This window comes from Halichondria panicea, chromosome 2 (genome assembly GCF_963675165.1).
Source record: "Halichondria panicea chromosome 2, odHalPani1.1, whole genome shotgun sequence".
Lineage (NCBI taxonomy): Eukaryota > Metazoa > Porifera > Demospongiae > Suberitida > Halichondriidae > Halichondria > Halichondria panicea.
This window is the reverse complement of record NC_087378.1, coordinates 5,072,837-5,093,256: the sequence shown is the minus strand read 5'-3', so window position 1 is coordinate 5,093,256 and position 20,420 is coordinate 5,072,837. Positions and strand designations below refer to the sequence as shown.

Here is a 20,420-nt window from a genome sequence, read left to right as displayed (position 1 = left end):
GGCGGCTGATTCATGAGACTAAGTCAAAGGTGAAGTTTCTAAAGAAAGCACACTGGCAACTCTGCGAATTGGGCGGCGCGGCTTAGCTGACAGTACAGAATCGAAAATTGACCATGCAAAGTGAGCTTATTATTATTATTATAACTAGGAGAATGTACACCATTGTGGGGCGAGCGTGTGTCACCGTTGTTTTAATATTGATGACGAGAGGTTTTCATTCATATCAGGAGCCTGTGACGAAATGTTAGTCTCATGAATCAGCCGCCCTGGGAAAGTCTGTCTGAGCACTTTAGTCCAGAGGTCATTGCACAATGGAAGTTTAATTGTCATTACGTCAGGTCAAACCATCAATTTTAGTTCCAACATGCGCAAAAGGTCAAAAGGTCAACCCCGAATTTAATAGCAACTATGAATTTTGTTTGGCTTGCTCCAAGAACGTTGCTAAAAGATCAAGAAAAGGTTGCACAAATGCTGTGCAGTCAACTCAACTTATAGCTCCTTGACTGGCTAACAGTAGCCATAATTAGGCTGACTAGCGCTAGCTATAAATGTGTCCTGCTGCATACGCTTCTGTCATTCTTTATTTTCTTTAATTTTGTCAATCCTTGATCTGATTGGTCAGGTCGGAAAGTGCTCAGACGGACTTTCCTAGGGTGTCTGATTCATGAGACTAACGAAATAATTATATAGTCCCCTGAAATATTCGGTCCTCCGGACCAAATATTTCAAGAAAGCCATAATAATTATTTAGTCTGGGGGAATAAAATATTTCAGCTATCGCCTGTAATATTTGGTCCCTCATTGAAGTATTTGGTCCCCCCAGTCCATTGACAGATAGCGATTGCAGCGGTCCGTTCAAAGTTATTATGGACATCTTCATGCAGATCAAGCCTATCTGTCAAGGTACAATCCCAAAACAGATAGCCTATAGCTAGTATAGCTAGCCTCGAATCCAGGCCAATTAAAATACGGCCTGGTATCTATTGCATGTGTAATTAATCATAGGCGTGGTCCATACACGCCCACGTACTCACTCTATATAATAGTTATAGACTGAGTCCAAGGTATCTATGGGATTATGAGACCCCGAGGGTCTCATAATCCCATAGTGACCGTTGGACGAGGCCTATAACTGATTTAGAATAGTGCTAAGCGGCTATATTAATACAAAGAAGACTCTGCAACCAAGAGTTTCTACAAGCCTCAAAGCAACGTTAAAACTTTGCTCTGGCTAGTCTGAAGGCCGTTTCTGTCCCCTTGTGAATCATGCATAGCAAAAACTGCTAATAGAAACTTGCTATTCTACTTAGTAGTTAGCTCTACACTAGAGCACTAGCTATTAGTAGCTGCAAGAGTGAGACAAAATCTATAAAGCTGCACTACAGAACACAAATATTTTATTTTAAAATTCATCGTTACTATGACTTCAACATAAAGTTCCATAGGCAAGTACATATAATGGACCTCTGTAGAAGACCTCTGCTGACGTCTCTAAGTGAAATAAGGGACCTCTCAGTAACCAATCAGATTTGCATCATTTGTAACAAGCATTTTCTAAGGTGTTGTCGAGAAGGCTTGCACACTAGTCTGAAACCAGAAGAGGCTCTCATCTACCTCTATGATGGTTGGATGGTCGTGATGTTTTGAACTTGGTTTCTGTACAAATGAGAGCTTCTTCTGGCTTCAGACTAGTGTGCAAGCCTTCTCGACAACACCATAGAGGGCCACAGCTAGCCAGCAAGTCTTCTCAACAACGCAATAGAGAGCATAAGCCACAGCTTCACAGGAGACAAGTATTTGTAGGGAAAGAAACTAGTAAACAAACTAGTTTACGATATAATTTTACAAAGGTTTACTAAAGTATAATGAGTTACCCAGATTCTGGATAACTCAGTTTTGCGCATGTGCACTATCACCCATGCAATAGAGACCAGGCCGTATTTTAATCGGCCAGGTATTGAGGCTAGCCTATAGCTAGTTTAGTTTTAACTCGTTGTACAGCAGACCTATTTATAATAGTTGACTGGCAAGGTCAAGGAAAGCACTGCAAAGCTGCCACAACGTCTGGCATATTGTCATTTATACAACGCCGGACATGGCTCTGACTAGCAGCTCTAGAGATTTTACTGGAACTTCTTGTGTAACTAAGGGACACCAGAGTGCATAGGTTACACGAATACCTGAAGTATCTTTGTATTGGTTGATGCTCCCCCAGTAGCCAGCACTCGAGTAGCTCTGGCAGGAAGGAACTCTGTAACAAAGGCTAGACCTATATACCATTTCCCATGCAGTATAAAATGACTCTGTAACAGTTTGTATAGCCGTTACAAGGCAGCCATTGAATTTTTTCATGCTGTTCTTGTATGCGGATAGAACTTGGAACATTCGTTTCTCAAAATGGTAGGTCAATACTTCCCCCCTTTCACCCGAAAATATTTTGGGGTAGGAAGGTGCAAAGTGAGTGATATTGTAATCAATTTGAAGCTTAAGCACTGCTTTATTTAATTAAGCAATAAAATACAATTAATTAGTTTGCTCCATAAGGGTTGTTTTCCTAGGCCCTGTCACATATAATTATATACCTAATCGCATGTTGTCCTATTATTCACTGTGATTCGTACAGTGATTAATCGCGTATCAGTAATTGCACGTCGTCAAGGGCAGTAATTGCACATCGTTAATGACGACATGCAATTACTGCCTTGACGACCGCACGTTCGAATAACGGCCGCGGCAAATTTTTTTTACTCAAACTGCAGCTAAAAATTTTCTTAATACTATTAACAATCAATAGTATGGCTACTCGTGCAATAAGGGATTAATAGCACTCGGCTGCGCCTCGTGCAATTAGTATCCTTGCCATTGCTTGTTATTCGTGCTATTAATCTCATATTGCACTCTTAGCCATACTATTAATTATACGTATAGCGGGTAATTTTCGTGGGGTAAAAAATTCGTTCAACTCGAGAAACAGTGGTTTTCATGAGTAAAAATTTCGTTTAGTCTTGTTGCCTGAACTGCATTCCTATGTTCCGGTAAGCCACACCTTGCCCACAAAAATAACGACTATTTCCCCCACGAAAATTACCCTCTATATGGTAATTATAGTACAGTAGACTCTCGTTAATCCGGTCACCCTTGGGACCATGCAGCTTGGCCGGATAGCGAGGTGGCTGTAGCTCAGGAAATAGCCGCGGCTTAAAAACGACCTTACCTCGAATCTAATGACTACTTTTGCGGTTCTTTCCTCGAGGATACTGTAGGATAATGAAAATTTCTGTTCTCTATTTAAGTGTAATCCAATTTTATTTGCTAAACCACACCCAAAACGTCATATCTGGCCGTAATATACGTATAAAATTACATTGAAAACCTTGTTTGGGACAGCCAGCACTGGCCGGTAAACGGAATAGCGAGTGGCCGTACTTCAGGGTGAGTTTTGTGCAGTAAACATATAGCTAGCATTCCGTGCCAAGCCAAATGGCCGGTATATCGAGGTGGCCGTACTTCAGAGAGCCGGAATAGCGAGAGTCTACTGTATATCCAAACAGAATAATGTTGCCACATGTGTCTAAGTTAGAAGGGTATCTTGTTCCGAAGAGTTATGTTCATGTTTGGTTAGCGTCAATTGTTTTGGATGCTTACTTCGTGAAATTATTATAACTACAGGCAGTGCCAACGACATTGGAGCTCTCAGTGCCCCAGCTGTATTGAAGACGACACACCACTCCATACAACTGTTGTGGGGTACGTTACCCAATGAAACAGGAAGACCCAAGTACCATGTGAAAGAAGAAGGGTTTGGGATTGTGTACAGGTAAGAGTATACACCACCGTTTATAATAATGTGGATTTAGACTAGTCAGCAAAGAACGCTCAGGCCAATCATAGTCAGATAAAATTGATTCTTTGGAAGAGTTGCAAAGTAGACGTGTTTATTCGCCTCACAGACCAATGACCAAGGGCTAAACGACAACATGTTGGAAGAAAATCTAATGCCAGCCTTCTTTGCAGAATGAGAGCTGTGTTGAACGCTTAAACCTAACAATCAAAGAGCATCTGCATGCCTATACTGTTTTATAGCACACAAAATTAATTATGGTAAAATATTCAAGTACATGTAGAGGATCGCCTTATTTTGAGTTGGCCTTATTAGAACTTCTAGCGAAAGCACACAAAATTAATTATGGTAAAATGTTCAAGTACATGTAGAGGATCGCCTTATTTTGAGGTGGCCTTATTAGAACTTCTAGCGAAAAGAAGACAGCTACAACTTTATACTGTTTTTTGTAGTAGCGTTTTCATTTTTGAGGACCTCTAAAAAAGCATTTCATTAAATTTCGTGAATTGACTACCGTACGGGTAGAAAATTTCGAGGTGCTTTTAATTTCGCGTTTTTCGTGGGTGGCTGCAGAACACGAAAATTAAAACCCGCGAAAGGCTTTGTTTACGCATGTGAGATAGTGACACACCCTAACTCCACGAAATTTACTACCCGCGAAATTTTCCAAATAAGACAATATTGAATTGCACGAAAATTTACACCCTCGAAATTTTCTACCCGTACGGTACTTACCAGAAGCCACGCCTTTAATCTTTGCTAGTTACAGTAGATAATTAAAGAACGATTTTCGTGGAATTAATTTTCGTGTACATGTACATGCATGTAGGATTGCTAACCCACGAAAATAGCGAAAGTTAAGCCCGTAGAAAATGTCACGCTATACGGTATATATACATTGTAGTTATTGTAGCTCTGAGTATGTGCATGTACATGTATGGTAATCAAGATCGCTTTGGACATGCCACAAGCACAATTAAAGCCTCAACAAAAGAATACTCAGCTAAATCAAGGGTTTATAAAGAGAAACTTCAACTTGATCAGGCTATTCTCAGAATCCAGGGGCGTAACTAGAAAATTTACGGGAAGGAGGCAACTGCCCCCGCAAATTGTTTGTCTGGAAACCACACCCACTAATTATCGCGTAGAAGCGCATGCAAATGGCAGAAAACTGCTATTTACCTTCTCTTTTCTTCATCAACATGACAGTGCTAGAGCTCATTTCTTCATTCTATGTACTTAGTTAGCTAGTTATCCAGAAGTTAGCTAGCCAGAGCTATTAAAAGCTAGTGAGGTGAGTCGCATGAAACTTTAAGCAGGAGGCAAGGGCCTCCTCTGCCTCATTGTTACGCCCCTGGAATCAGCAAACTTCATCTCTTACTATGGCATTCTTATTCCTGCATGGGTGGAAATTTTGACTTTGCACACTACTGGATTCTATTTATAGTATATCCTGCCTCTAATATGAAGTATGGTGATTACATGGGTAATGAGTTTCATGCCCTCTTTATAAATTCATAAATTCTTATGTGCACCATGTGTCAAAAATATGTTCTTTCCCCTAAACGTTCTCTGACTAAGGCAAATTTGTTGTCTGTGAGAGCTTCACTTCCGCTTTGCAAATGTACACATAAAGCTGACTATATTGATATGGCCTGAGCATTGATTGCCGACTCAATATACTCTGATCACATAATAATTTATTATCATTATTTTTAATAAGCTTGTTCTTTCCCCTAAACTTTCTCTGATTAACAAATTAGTATAATTTATTGTCTGTGAGAGCTTCACTTCTGCTTGCAAATGTACACATGAAGCCTAACTATATTGATATGGCCTGAACATTGATTACCGACTCAATATACTCTGATCACCACTTTAGTGGTATAATTATAAATAGCTACATATTGAGTATGCTTAGCACGCCCAGACATTGAACCATTTACAAGTCGAGTTTCACTGCATCAATCATTTTGTTTGCCAAGCTTCTAAGAGTGGGACTCAACGTGTATGTATTTCCAGTTCAGAAGGATAAACATTGTAACAGAAAACTGTATATTTTTCAGGGGATATGCTACTCAGCACATTTTCACTGGTTTGAAGGCGCTAACACAGTATACATACTGTGTCAGGCTTTTGAATGACACTGGTATTGGACCTTGGAGCTGTACTGTCACTGTTACAACTGATAGTAAGTACAAATTGTTATAGACAATTCCTCTGTGGGTCATACAGTCATCAGATAACTTGGGCGGTTTTTACTTTTTCATACATATAGAACAGCCAAGAACAAGCGAAAACCTTCATAAGGCCATAAATCGAGGGAATTTACAGGCAGTTAAGACCATACTGGATGAGAAGTAAAAAATGTTATTAGCTACATGGTGTATGATAAGACTTTACTCTTCATAGTTCACTTTATATTGATGTACCTGATATTTACGGATCTTCCCCGTTAATGATTGCTTCCAGTCAAACTAAAAACAAGTAAGCTATGTATATATTCCAGCAATTTATGTACATGATCCCATGCAGCATCGTTTCCCTTCTTTTAGACATGGGAGCAAATGTAGAATACTGCAACTATGGTGGTAAAACAAGGTAAAATAGTGCAACTGTGTGTAAACAAAATGCTGTAATACGATACTACATTTGGTTGGTGGGGGAAGCACCAAAACAAGCAAATGGGGAGCCGCACGTCAATCCAGTTTCATAAGTCTACTTTAATTTATCTATGTAATAATTATGTAGTTCGACAATTGCGTTGTTCACAACCGTACAATGTTTTTAGCGGAATACGATTGACAACTGTTGTCGTGTATAGTTGTTTCTGTTGAAGTTGAAAATGATATTCAATTTATCCGCTATATCTGCTGTTTTATCGAGGCTTAGTTTTAACATGGAAGGTTAAACATCATTAACTCCACTGCCACCTCATTTGAGGCCCTATGGCACAGTATATGTACGTATTGCAAGTATATAAACAAACATCTCATATTAAGTGTGAACAAATGTTCTGTACTTCTAGCTACTTCAAGACAATCAAAAATATTGCTTTCTTCATTTCCTCACTATCAGGGAGTGTAGTATAGAATCAGTTATGGGGGTGAGAATTATACGTATTTGGACACACACAAAAAAGAAATTTCCCCGACACATAGCTGGGCAATGACACAGATAGACGAATGTTCCTAGAGCCTCCAAATAGACATCAAACTTCAAATGTAAAAGCACCATGTAATTGGCTTTCATTTCTAATTCCCCTCCCTTCACTACCTTATTTTCACAGATAAATTTGTTATCGATTTCACTGTTTAGCTCATTTTGCTGGCTTTGAAATTAATGCTAGTCATAGCGTTTATAATTACTTGCAATTAAGTTAGTTTTAATGAGATTCATTGCATTTTCAATTATCTGCAAGTACACACTTTTGCTCATTTGCAGTACTCGTGAAAATATGTCACCTTAAAGTATGTAGTGCACTTTTTCAAATGTCTATGTATCAGGGTGTCGTGCAGGGATATCCCCTTCCCCTAAAATTTGCTAGATGTGTTACTGATCGAGTAGCAAAGGCAACCCCAAAACCAACCAGAATTCACCTAAGACCACCTAAATAATTTTTCAGGCTAGTGGGGGCAGGCGACACACTCCACGTACTCTCCCCAATAATAGCTGTACTATCTATTATGCTGTCAATGATTGAGAAAACACGTGCAACTGAACTGCTAAACTACGAAAGTGGTGTAATCCTATAGTTAAATCCTATTGGTTGAAGAATACTCGCGCCTAATATTATTATATGCAACAGCTGGTTGACACATACCGTATAGCGGGTATATTTCGAGGGTATAAATGTTCGCGGTTTTTGTGGATTGAGCCTCTACCGCGAAAATTTATACCCACGAAAATTTATATCTTTATTGAATAGTAGGCGTGTTCAGTATTATTGACCACACTTATCGACAATAAGAGGTGCCTCACCGTATAGGCTAGGCCTGGATTCGAGGCTAACGGTGTGGAGGTACAGCTGCATGTTGATGTGCGCATGCGCCAAAAGGCTGGAACTCAGACCACGAAAATAAAATCCGCGAAATCCTTTGTAATGGTCCATCCGCGAAAATTTATACCCTCGAAATATACCCGCTATACGGTATACACACATACCAAAATTTATCGTGTAAATTGTGCTATACCAGTTTGATGGAAGCTTGCTATTTTGGCAATACTGAGGGAGCAAAACTTATTGCAGACAGTGGAGCGTCTTGGACTAGTCGAGACAATTCAGGTAGTAATTACCACTGCAAATTATACTTAATATCTCATTTCTGTACAGGCTTCTCAGCTCTTCATTACGCAGTAGACGGAGGGAACCTATCTACAATTAACTACATCCTTAGCGAAGGAGTAAACGTAGGTTGCGTGCACTATCAGTGCACATTATAGGATGCTATTATAGGTTGATGATAAGAATGAATGTACATTGTCGGGCTGGACACCTTTACTAAGAACTGGTGAGCAAAAAAACATAGTTAATTATTAGTTAATTATTTGAAGCACAATTATTTGTTGTAATCATTACTATTACAAGTGTGTGAACGTGATATGCACGTATTAGCAACATTTGGTGGTAAAGCTAGAGTCGCTCAAGTTTTGATCGAGGCAGGGGCAAATGTGAGCAAGTGTGATAAAAATGGAAAGACGCCACTTATGGTGAGAACATTACATTAATCTACGATGTACCTTTTGAACAAAAGTACACCCAGCTGGCGTCACTGAATGGTTTCAAAGACCTTGTGCAACTTTTACTGGCTAATGGTGCTGACCCTGCGGTCAAAACTAAGGTAAATGAAAGCACCGCGGATGTTGATGCCTCGGTGGATGTGTTAAGCTAAGTTACTAGCTATTGCTAATACACACACATAATTATGATAAACATAATTTTGCTGCATAGAGGTATACATCAGAGGAGGACACCGTATAGCGTGTATACATATATTTCGAGCGGTATAAATGTTAGCGGTTTTCGCGGATTAAGTATTTACTGCAAACATTTATACCCTCGAAATATACCCGCTTATACGGTAGTCAGGCTCAATTAAAATTTGCTTCTGGAGAACTTTAATTGCATTCCAATTATCTACTCTTTCTTTGTTACCTCCAACCACAGTGACGTTTACAAGGGTTGGAGGTGTAGATTAGACGATTGGAATACAGTTAATTTAATTGACCTTGACTATTCTCCTCTGGGCATAAATCACGCGGAAACTCAAAAAGTGGGAAATGATCGACCAATAACGACCATAGTTGTTGCTAAAAATGATGTCACAATTGAATAAGTGCACTTGGTTAATAAGCCCACATCAACTAATAGGTTAGCAGACCAAGGGCCTTGATAGAAGGCGCATGGTTTTCTGCAGTTTTTTGCACAGTTCTCTGCCCAAAATTCGGTAGATATTAAGTCTCTTTCACTACAGGTAGTTGTGTAACTGCTGTCAGATGTGACTATAGACCTCTTGAAGACAAACGATTGAGCTATATAGCTACATGGAGATTTGCTACATTGAAACGTCATGGCCGTTGTTAGTCTCTATAAGCGCATCCAGATAATAGGCGCATAGAGGCCTGCTCTTTTCCCTATAGGCGCATGTGCTTACTAACCGGATTATACGGTACTCTTTTGAAAAGGCTACATGGCGTAACTAAAACAAAACTAGGCATAACTCGAGAACGAAGTGTTATTTTGCAAATCCACAAATTAAAACATGACTAGAAGCCTGTAGAAAGTACACACAAACACACTACTGTATGCATTACTTTTGCATGTGTACCTATGAGGTTATTTTATGCAGCTCGGCATGAGTGCTAAGGATTTCGCTCAATCATTCAATCACCAGGTATACTTAACAATTATTTTGATTTCGTAGTTACGATGATATTATTAGGATGCAGTGGAGTTGCTGGAATCTAAAGGAAACTAAATTGGCGTCAAGTAAAACTCTAGTTAGTGGCAATCATACAATTATTATACATTTGCTATTAGGAGTCAATCTGCTTTGCATGTATCAGTTTTAACTGTGTGCCTTGTTGCATCCAGTGTAAATGTTTTTGACACACCACCGATGACTGACTTCAGCCTCTTGCACTTCACTGTGTCAAGGTCTTCAATACCAGTAACAGCTCCACTTCTGTCGATAGATAACGGTATAACCGGTACCGTTGGTAAAATTGACTTTCTATATAAGTGAAGAGGACGTCTGAAACCTACACATGGATGAAATACACTATAATAATTAATGTGGATCTTGCACAGCAGCTGTATAAGTGTGCATGACTGAAACAGCAAAAAAAATATATATGATGGTAACGATTAATTGTTTAGATCACACATGTTGCTACTAACTTAACCTATACATGTACTTGATAAAATTTGCACACACTTCACGATCTAAAGGGCATTTTAAAATTATTTCTTGCCATTTATATACAGACAGCGGTACCTTTAGACTGGTTACCAGGTACCCCAAGTAGCTTGTGCTGAGTAAAGCCAACCTCCGATGACATTAGATACAAATGAAAATCACGAGGGAAGAAAGTAATCGATTCATAGTTCTTCAGTATCTGAGGCTGAAAATACAAGGCACATAAAAAATAATTGCTAGTATATTTCTAGAGTATAAACTTTTGCGGAAAGACCGTTAGAAAGGTTTTCACGGAATAGCAGCTTTTGTACCATCAAAATTCATTAGGAAGAGTACGCAACTCCACTAATGAATAATGAATAACATTTGTGATAGATGTTATTGGGGCGAGCCCTGAGGTGAGTCCCATAGTTTCGAGTACTGTAGAGAAAAGCTCAGCGACCAGATATCTGTCTGTCTGTCTGTCGCTTGAAGCTTTTTAACTTGATGATCGCTGAATTTGCATTTCAGAGCAAAGCTTTTTAGCGTGACGATCGCTCGCTGCAGTATATATCGTATATACTTTGCAAGTTAAGCAGATACTAAATCAGCAAAAGTACACTGGTAGTCTACTATGGATGAAACTGTAACTGATACAGGTCAACAGCGGCGAAGGCAACGGTGCTCCCTACGTCAAGAAAGTAGTTCCATATCCAGACCAGAAGATAATGTAACGAGCGGTCAGATCGGGCCAGGGAACGTCGTCAGGAAGCACGCGCTAATGAAACTACAGATGAAAGAGAACTGAGGCTGTTATTCTCTACACCCACGCTTACACAACACTACTACCTGCAAATTCGCTAAGGCTCGCCCTACACAATGCTTCCAGCATCCCCTAGTTAATGGCCTTTCCTAGCCAGCGTTGTTATGCCTCGAGGCGTAGCCGCATGAGGGATACGACTGTGTGTGTGTGTCTGTTTGTCTGTAACTGCTCAACGATTACAATGCGACGAAAACTAACAGCTTCTAACTACGTTCTCTTGGATTTTGATTCGTGGATTAGCAAACTAAAGCTTCTTTCTCGAGTTATGGCTAGTTTGACTCAAATTGAAGGCTGTTGCAGTCTCTTCAAAATCTTTCGTAGCATTATTTGTTCGCAAGTTTTTATTCAACTTATGAGTTATCCTTGCACTAAAGCGCTAGCTTTTTATTAACTACGTACAAGAGTCAGAAAAGAGCTGCTAAAGCAGCTAGTAGCCGGCCATAAACTTGACCTCTTGCAGACACAACCCTTATCCCTTTACCAGTCAAAATGTTGTAATTTTTACAACAACTATCTGGGAGGGAGTGTGCTATCAACTTGTGAATGTTGCATGATATTGGATTCTGTGGCAGATTGGATAGTATCATGAATGCGATTATCCTTTGATGTTCTGCTGAGCTGTTCAATTAGGACACTTAAAAAAAAAAAAAAAAAGGTTTAAAACAAGCTATACAGCATGTAGGACTGAGTAGTATCCATTGATAGACCCTCTGGACTATCTTGGTAGCCATAGAATATTTTCGAAGAGGAAGCAGCAAGCCATTTGTGTACACAGGCACTTCACAAGTGGACACAAGCTCTACAATGGTCTACATGCTTGCTAAGCAGCTTAGTTGACCAGAGTGCAGCTTTTAAAGGCCACACATACTTCCATCGAGGCAGCAGCAAAGCATAAAATCGATGGTTAGTTTGTGCACAGCCATTGACCCACGCCCATCTCTACATAATAGTTAGACACTGTTTAGGAAGTTTCTACATGATTTAGAAGCCCAAAGGGCTGGTTGTAGTATCCCGAACGCAGTGAGGGTTCTACTAGCCCTGAGGACTTCTAAATCATGTGGAAACTTCTTAAACAGTGTCTAACCATTTTAGATCATAGCAACCATGAGTATTTAGCCAATCAGATTTGAATGTTCTTATCTAATCTTTGCTACATGATTTTCTAAGTGAAGTACATGATTTTCTATTGAAGTACATGATTTTCTATTGAAGTACATGATTTTCTAAATTGGATAGAACATTTCCTCTAACCAATCAGATTGCAGTATTTATGACAAACATGATCTAAAAGCCATTAGCCACTTCATTTGGGGCGGAGATAACATCAAGCTAATTTGGTGGGTTGGGCTCAGATGCGAACTAAAGTGATGGAACTGTTTCCAGATTGTGTGCGGCTGAACGATAAAGGGTTATTCTAATGCGCATGCACACTCATCCACAATCCTGGCAGAGAATCAATTTCTGTTTCTAGAGGTCCTGGTAAGCTACAAAACACTAGATATAATCACTTCTGCTAGTAAAATTCATTATAGAAAAAAGCTTATAATTATTAATAAAATATAATAATTTTTATATTCTCCCTACTATATATATTATAAACGAATGTTGCAAGCGTGCGCTTGCTAATGCCTCTCGCCATGTTATGCTTTCGCTCAAGTGTTATAGTAGTTTTTAAAGTTAGCTTCTCTATATAAAGTCACTGAGAAGAAAATACTTATTTACATGTATCTATTGTTGTTATTTATGGCTTACCAGGACCTCAAGAAAGAAGAAAATTGATTCTTTCAGGATCTGTAGTTCAGTGAAAAGACTTGTGTACATGCATCTACATTGTTACATTGTTGTATATGGTAGTGTTTACCAGGCCCTCAAGAAAAAGATGATCTGGATCTTGGATATTATTTTCTCACACATGGGGAATGAGTGCGCATGCGCATTACATATTCAGGAATAATTAATTAAAGGGTGTGTCCAAAGAGATCAAGTTCACAAATGCTACTGCATGTATAGCCTTGATCCCAGGCCGAGTTTTCGCTTTTATAACGGTTAGGCGAACAACTAAGCCTGCCAATTCTGGCTATTAGTATATTCTCGTTCACTTTTGTGACATTTATATTCGTGTACTATCGTGTACGAAGTCAGTTCCCGTTTTATTATTATTGGAATCGATTGGAATGGCTCTTAGCTGAAGCTTCTCTCTGAAGCTTAGAAAACATTATTCTAAAGACTGAACAACAAGGGAATTATATATATAAGGAGCTAGCACTGTACCCCAAACTTGTTCGAATAAACAGCCTTCTTCAGTGAAAAAAACCCAGCCTAGTAAAAGAACACAAGAGTACACGAGTCCACAACTCAACACGAGTGATATAATCATGCATGGGTTTATAGCGGGTATATTTCGAGGGTATAAACTTGAATAAAGCGACCTTGCCTACCTTTACCTGCGGGGCAAGCAGCAACCACGAAAATGTTATCCATGAAATGACTAAATATTAATAATTATTATTGCTCAACCACGAATATTTTGCCCCAAAAATTACCTGCTATATGGTATATACCCTTTGCATGTACATACATGTACGCACATTATTTTATCCCCATAGACACTTACAGCAAGTTTCTTTTTCCTTGAATACGATGTATAAGGCTGCGGTTCTAAAATCAAGCGCCCTCCTGGTCTCAAATGATTGTAGATTTTCCTAAAGAACATTTTGATGCCATCATCACCCCAGTTTAGGTGGATCCATTTGGTAAGGCTCAGTGCTAGTATAGTGTCATACTCAGCATTTTGACAGTCTGCCTGAGAGCCTTTGTTTGGAACATAGTTGCACTGAAACCAAACATCATTCACTGTGATTAAAAATCTGATCACAGTTTAACCTTACCTGTTTAAACTCAACGTTGTTAGGAAATTTGTTAGATACATCTTCAGCTGCTTTATTAATGGCACTGCTTTGAGTACATGAACTTTCTGGTTTGGACAGCAAAGGGAGAAATGCTGGTGGACCTCGAGCCAATAACAGTGATAGAGGAAAGGGGCGACCGTCGGGAGCCACAGTCGGTATTCGGTCCCTAAGAGATTAAATTGTAGAGCTTTTCATACATATACATACATGTAGTTGACAGGAAAACTAGAGCACTAAAGTGCAAACCCTCGGCCGGTGACACGATTATAAAGAAACCGAGTGATACAGCAGTGCATGTAGTATGTATGACTGAGCTGTATAGCACAACAACTCAGAGAAAAACTAACTATTTTGATGTAAAAGAGCATGAAAGTTGTTGCTACAATGATGGTGCATGGTACACATGCACTGTGGACTATGATCACAATGAAGAAGCTGGAGAAGCTGGAGTCTTAGAGAAGTATGGTCCTGGTGCTAGGATCCGGTATCCAGAGTCAGCAAAGAAGCCTCCCCGACAAACCAGTCATAATTCTAACTTTCTACTTCAGTGACCCTTTTCCATTGTTCCTGGTACGGGATCACTTCAGCTGTAAACACGTAGGCTTACCTCGAATAAAAAGACAGGTGTGTATAGCTGCCAACGTGTAAAGTTCAAACTTCTTTCAACAAACGAAGCTTCAAAATCTGCCACTATTATAACTAATAACTTGTTGTGTGAAGGCTATCCATGCTGTAAACGCAGCGCCATGGAATCCAGACTCGCAGATTCATGTGTCACAAACAGACAAACTAGAGCACTGAAGTGCATGCTAACCCTTGGCTGTTGACATGAATAATAATTATATCTACAGGTGTATAGCAACCAAAAGAGTGTTGTACAATAAATTAGCTAAGCAGCAAATAACAGCAGCTATATATAATTGTAGCTTCTACTTTAGTGACCATTGTTCTTGGTACAAGATCACTTCAGCTGTAAATAAGCACCTCGAATAAAGGCCGCGTGTAGTTAGCTAACCGCGTGTGCAAGTTCAAGCTTTGGTCGCTTTTATTAATTAGACAACGAAGCTTTAACATCGAAAACTGCACGGCCTTGGGTAACAACATGGGATCACACTACGACTATTTGGTGTTAAGTATACACGTATCACACACACACATAGCCAAACATGTTCATACTTACAATCGTTATAGGACAGTCAAGGCTTAATCTCAGTGGACCGTATAATTATAGCGGCAAGGGACACACCTTTGTAAATTTTTCCAGGCCATCTGAACTAGCTTGTGATCAATATCAATTCCGACTATCTTTCTTGGCTTGAAAATTTGTGCAATTTTAATGGTTATCTGGAGGAAAGATATTATATGGTTCCAACAGTGCAGGTTATCTATAATACGTACCATGCAGGGAATATACCGTATAGCGGGTAATTTCTGTGGGCAAGCTGACCTCCACGAAATATTTCCCCATGAAAACATGGGCGCGGTTTACCGGAATGCATGCAATCACTGTGATTGGCAGGCACTCGCAGTTACTACAGCAGCTAGCGCCTGTGGGCTTATTAGCATTCCAACGGAAAGAACAAGAATGGACAATGAACATGCTGAGCTTAGACCTAACCTAGCAGCAGCGAAGTTGTGCAGTTTTCGAAACATTGACGAGTTATTCTCTAAAAAAATACTCACAAAATTCGGAAAACACTTAGTGTACGTTATTTTGTGTGTAATACATAAGTGCTGGAAGAGTCTCCATACCTTTTCTCCTCTTCCCCCTCCCCCCTTTGACAAAAGGTATGCCCCCGACTAAAAGTTGATTTGCGCTGAGTTTGGCCCCAGAAGTTATGTGGTCAATATTATGGCTTCATCATTTTATGCTTTATGTGGTGGACAAGTATGCCTGCGTTTTGAGGCAAAGACCAACTACCGTATACCGTGAAATTTTCGAGGCACTTATATTTCGTGGAACAGCCTCTAAAAGCATTTTGTTGCACAATGTTCGTGGAATGACTGCAAGCCACGCCCTTAATCCTTGCACGTTATAGTAGATAATTCAAATTAAAGAACAATTTTCATGGACTTAATTTTCGTGTAGGATTGCTAATCCACAAAATCAGCAAAAATTAACTAAGCCCCTCTAAAATTTTGCGCTATACGGTATTAATTTTTACCTTAACACAAACAGCGCCCCAAAAGAGTACGTATTACATGTATAGTGTTGTATATTAATATAAGTACAGTACTAGTGCATGTAAGTGTACTTTTAAAAGCAAGGGCAAGAACATAGTCTTACAATACAGGGAGTGTATTCCCTTTCAACTACTACGGCTATCCGTCTGACTAACAATTAAAGTATACTGTGTTCATCCGTCTGACTAACAATTAACGTATACTGTGTTCATCCGTCTGACTAACAATTAACGTATACTGTGAACACAGTATATGAGCAGCGTAACTCACCTGACCAGTATTACATCCAATATCTAAGCAGTCTACTCCTTCAAACCATTCCTTTTGGAACATTGATATGCGAAGGTCTTCCTCGTCTACACCGCTATTACGATATCCATAGTAACGATCATAATTCCCGTAACGAAACTTTTGGGAGCTGATTGATGATTTTTTCTGAAAATCAGATTGACAGTGCGTAGTAAGCGAATAAATATTCACCTCAGCTGTATCTTGATAATCTGATTTTGAGCTGTTTCGACGCCTATTTCTTGGCTTTCGTTTGTGACCTGATTTACCATACAAATGCAAAGCACTTTCTCCACCTGTTTTAAGTCAGCAGAATAATTATACACACACTAACACACTTGCATATGCCCTTACCTGAAGTCTGCTTATTATGAACAACTTTCATTGTTCTTCCTTCTATATTAAGAGGATCTTTTTGTAGGTGTTGTGGCAGCGGAGATAGCTGGCCACTTGGTAGAGCAGGTGATGGTGCACAAGTAGAGCACTCACCATCAATTTGCTTTGCAGAATCTCCTTCAAGATTTAAGGGGTCTGAAACACTTCCTCCGAGACGAAATTTCATGACACTATAAGCCAGCTGGGTGCTGCTGATTGACTGTGGACGCTGCTCGATTCGGGGTTGCTTTGAAGGAGACCCTTGCTTAATATCACCCTCACAATGAGCCAGCTCTGGAAACTTTCTTTTTTGTCCAGAAATTTGCGTTCGTGAGGCATCATGATCTTCTTTAGTCTCTTCCATACAGTTCATCATAATTAAGATTTGCTATTACGAAGAGAAGAGGTACGTAGCTAAATTTATAGTCTATACCGTACTGTACCCATCCTGGCCATATCCTGGTACCACACTATCTTCATTATCTACACGCACACGTACAGTATTATGTTGGTGAGCTATACAACACATGCATAATTTAATATACGGTACAGTGAATTAATATAATAAATATTGTTCTACCTGTATTATGTCCGAGATCAATGACATCCATATATAAGTCGTCCAGTCCACGTATACGTACGTATTTGTACGTGTAGAAGCGATATGGGGCTTCCCCCGGAGCCTAAAACAGTTGCGATTTAGGATTTGGGCCCCCCACGGCCTCTGGAGGAATGTGTGTGCACAGAGAAAAAAGAAAAGATATACAGAAACCTACTGAAAAGTAGCCTCGGGACCCCAGGCCGATCCGTCTCCAATTGAACGCTAGGACGACGAGGCGCTTTGTCAGACTCTCCCGGGAGGAGTCTGGCCTCGAGACTAATGTTACAACGTGGTGTGACCTTTTGACCCTGGAATTCCTCCTCTGCTCTATTACACGTACGTACATACGTACGTATGTAGGTCGAGATGTCACAAAATCCTACACAACTTTTTAAGATCTTGAACAAGCTACCAAGGTTTGGAGTAGGGAGGAAGGTGACCAGAGATGTGTGGGAAACTACTGAAACAAAAAGAAAGCCCACTTTAAATTACTGGACCATAAAGAAAGTCGTTCCACATTCTGTGAGTTGGCAACAGCATGTAGCAGTCCTATTCAGTGTATTCATTAGACGGGGGTTACTGCCCTCAAGGAGGACGGGACCCAAGCTTATCTACAGTTTTGTTCAATTCCACCAGCTCCAATCAGATTGCAGTATTTCAAGTGGGATTGATCACACCCACTTAACTTTACCACGTGTGAATTTTGCACATGCTGGATTGACTGAGAGGCGTGGCCAACACAAGTTATTGGCTAACACCCATTTTTAAGAGATTTATATAATGCTATTGCTATTGCGTAACAGGCAGAACAAAACTGTAGATAGGCTTGGTTCCCGTCCTCCTTCAGGGAGGGCGGCGACGCCACTCTATACATTAATGTCATTGCGGTCACGTGATAACGTCCAGGCCAATTCACTAGCACTTGTAGTAATTTGTTGCGCATGTCGGCTGGTAGTGGCTCATAATTATATCCGTGTTCCGCTCTAAATCTCCTGTGAAACCTGGGAAACTTGTTGTGTCTAATACATGCCATTGCAGAGGCCCCCGTAAAAAACTGAAACCCATGCCTATACCATTAATAACTAAAAAAACATTTGCAATGTGAATGTCGCTAGGATTCCCAGGAAAAGCACGAAGAAACAAGAAATTCGGCAAGTGCATAACTCCAATCCGCTACAACGTCATTCACATGTACTGTTTTAAGCAATATTTTTTGTTTGTTTTTGTGCTTTTCCTGCAGCAAATCCTTCAGTAATTTTTATGAATTTTTTGCAAGGTATGTAATGTGTTTGTAATGTTTTCCCTAACAGTGTTGAGCAAACATGCAAGTGTTGGATGCGTGGGTGGATGATTTATTTCCTATTCTCGGTTCATTTTTACCCAACTTGAATTTTTTGATTCTAAAATCATTATCAACAGTAGGCCACTCGGCTGTACATGTTCATGACGTTGTAACGGATTGGAGTTATGCACTCGCTGAATTTCTTGTTTCTTCGCTTTTCGTGGCAATCCTAGTAACATTCACATTGCAAATGTTTTTTAAATTTATGATTCCCTTTCTTTTTTCAGTACAGAAGTATTATACTCTTCAATAATGAAAATTAATGTGAAATGCCCATAAAGAGGAATGTCAAGAAGCAAAGAAGTTCAAGAAGAGAAGAAAGGACAGGCCATGCAGACTGAACACAATTCTTAGGCCAAGCCAACTTAATAACATGTTTCACGGACTTTCATTAGCAATTTATATAGACTAGCTAGGCCTGTAAAAAAATATATAATTATTATGAAGCTCATTAAATGAAGGGAGAGTTGGAAAGGTCTAAAGTTTCCAAAACAGCCATAAAAGTAGTTTTCCCGGGGGTAGGGAGCGAAACACGACTGTGTCTTTGCTCATATGCAGCTTATGGGAGTACATGATCCATTTCCAATCCATTTAACTCTGGTGGAGCTAATTACTTAGTCTAACTAGACTGTAGGTGGGGCTTACTGGACTAGGAGGTGGAGTTTCAAGTTGATAATAGCGTACTAAATCAGAGGAGGCACGACATGCGCGAGTCTTAAAGAACCGCGTTCCTTATTATATCCTGGTCAAAGTGATACTCATAGCAACTCCAGGCATCCTGATGATTCTTTAGCTGAAACGATGGTTGGTTAAGCTAATAGCTATAACCTAGATCAAACATTGCACGAATCAGACTCTTGGCAGCTAAAAATAGCCCAGTGTTTGTGTTGGCAGGTAACACGCAATTGAATCGCCTAAGGAATGTGAGTCTAAAACACTTCCTTTGACTCGCAGATGTTGTACAGCCTCTGGTACTAAATAGTTCTCAGTCATATCAGCTAGCTAGTAGCTAGTAAGTAAAAGAACTTGTGAGGCCAGAGGGCTGCTGCGGTTCCCCCCCAAATGCTGCTGCAAAACAGCCACTAACTCTGACGATGCTTCCAAGTAAAGCAGACACAAAACTGTGCTGAACTATGCTATGCGGCATTTGAAAAAGGAAATGTCACGTATAATTATCAGTGCAAATATGAGATACAGTGCAGAATACAGAGCAGAATATGAAATTCAGTGCATTAAATGGTGCATGTTATTGATGCATGTGACGTCAAACTCTATATTATGGCTTGAGGCTTGTTTTGTGCACAAGAATGTACACACTGTAGATATGTATTACAGTAGACTCTCATTATCTTGAACTGGTCACACCCTTGAGACAGTGCAGCTTGGCCGGAATAGCGAGGTGGCTGTATTTCAGAAAATAGGTGCTGCTAAAAATCTGACCTTACCTCGAATCTAATGACTATAATTTTGCGGTTCTGTCTCGAGGATAATGAATCATTCTGCTCTCTATTTAAGTGTAATCCAACCAAACCACACCCAAAATGTCATATCCGGTCTTTGGGGAAGCCAGTACTGGCCAGTATACGGAATAGGGAGTGGTCACATTTCAGGTCGAGTTTTGTGCAGTAAACAAAAAATTATAGCAATCCGTGCCAAACC

The 20,420-nt window shown here is 39.8% G+C and overlaps 2 protein-coding genes across 4 annotated transcripts; one reads left to right on the top strand and one right to left on the bottom strand.

The window, feature by feature from the left end:
• Positions 1 to 29: 29 nt before the first annotated feature.
• Positions 30 to 11,728, top strand: LOC135331168 (fibronectin type 3 and ankyrin repeat domains protein 1-like). The gene is made up of 14 exons (XM_064526238.1): positions 30 to 120; positions 824 to 903; positions 3,670 to 3,817; positions 5,908 to 6,032; positions 6,120 to 6,201; positions 6,254 to 6,328; positions 6,377 to 6,442; positions 8,038 to 8,126; positions 8,175 to 8,251; positions 8,298 to 8,352; positions 8,457 to 8,551; positions 8,605 to 8,682; positions 9,691 to 9,735; positions 9,784 to 11,728. The coding sequence occupies exons 2-14, from the start codon at positions 867 to 869 to the stop codon at positions 9,817 to 9,819; spliced, it is 1,008 nt and encodes a 335-aa protein (XP_064382308.1). The 5' UTR covers positions 30 to 120; positions 824 to 866; the 3' UTR covers positions 9,820 to 11,728.
• LOC135331163 (probable RNA methyltransferase Y17G7B.18) lies at positions 9,732 to 17,688 on the bottom strand. Of its 3 annotated transcripts, XM_064526230.1 has the most exons (9): positions 17,399 to 17,542; positions 16,798 to 17,206; positions 16,636 to 16,739; positions 16,426 to 16,590; positions 15,218 to 15,315; positions 13,951 to 14,137; positions 13,677 to 13,895; positions 10,339 to 10,465; positions 9,732 to 10,102 (listed from the first exon to the last, which is right to left on the bottom strand). In XM_064526230.1, the coding sequence occupies exons 1-9, from the start codon at positions 17,423 to 17,425 to the stop codon at positions 9,885 to 9,887; spliced, it is 1,554 nt and encodes a 517-aa protein (XP_064382300.1). In that variant the 5' UTR covers positions 17,426 to 17,542; the 3' UTR covers positions 9,732 to 9,884. The 3 variants fall into 3 exon arrangements, with proteins under 3 accessions (XP_064382300.1, XP_064382301.1, XP_064382302.1); XM_064526231.1 differs by having other exon boundaries at positions 16,426 to 16,739; positions 17,399 to 17,688; XM_064526232.1 differs by lacking the exon at positions 17,399 to 17,542 and having other exon boundaries at positions 16,426 to 16,739; positions 16,798 to 17,387.
• Between the last annotated feature and the right edge of the window lie 2,732 nt (positions 17,689 to 20,420).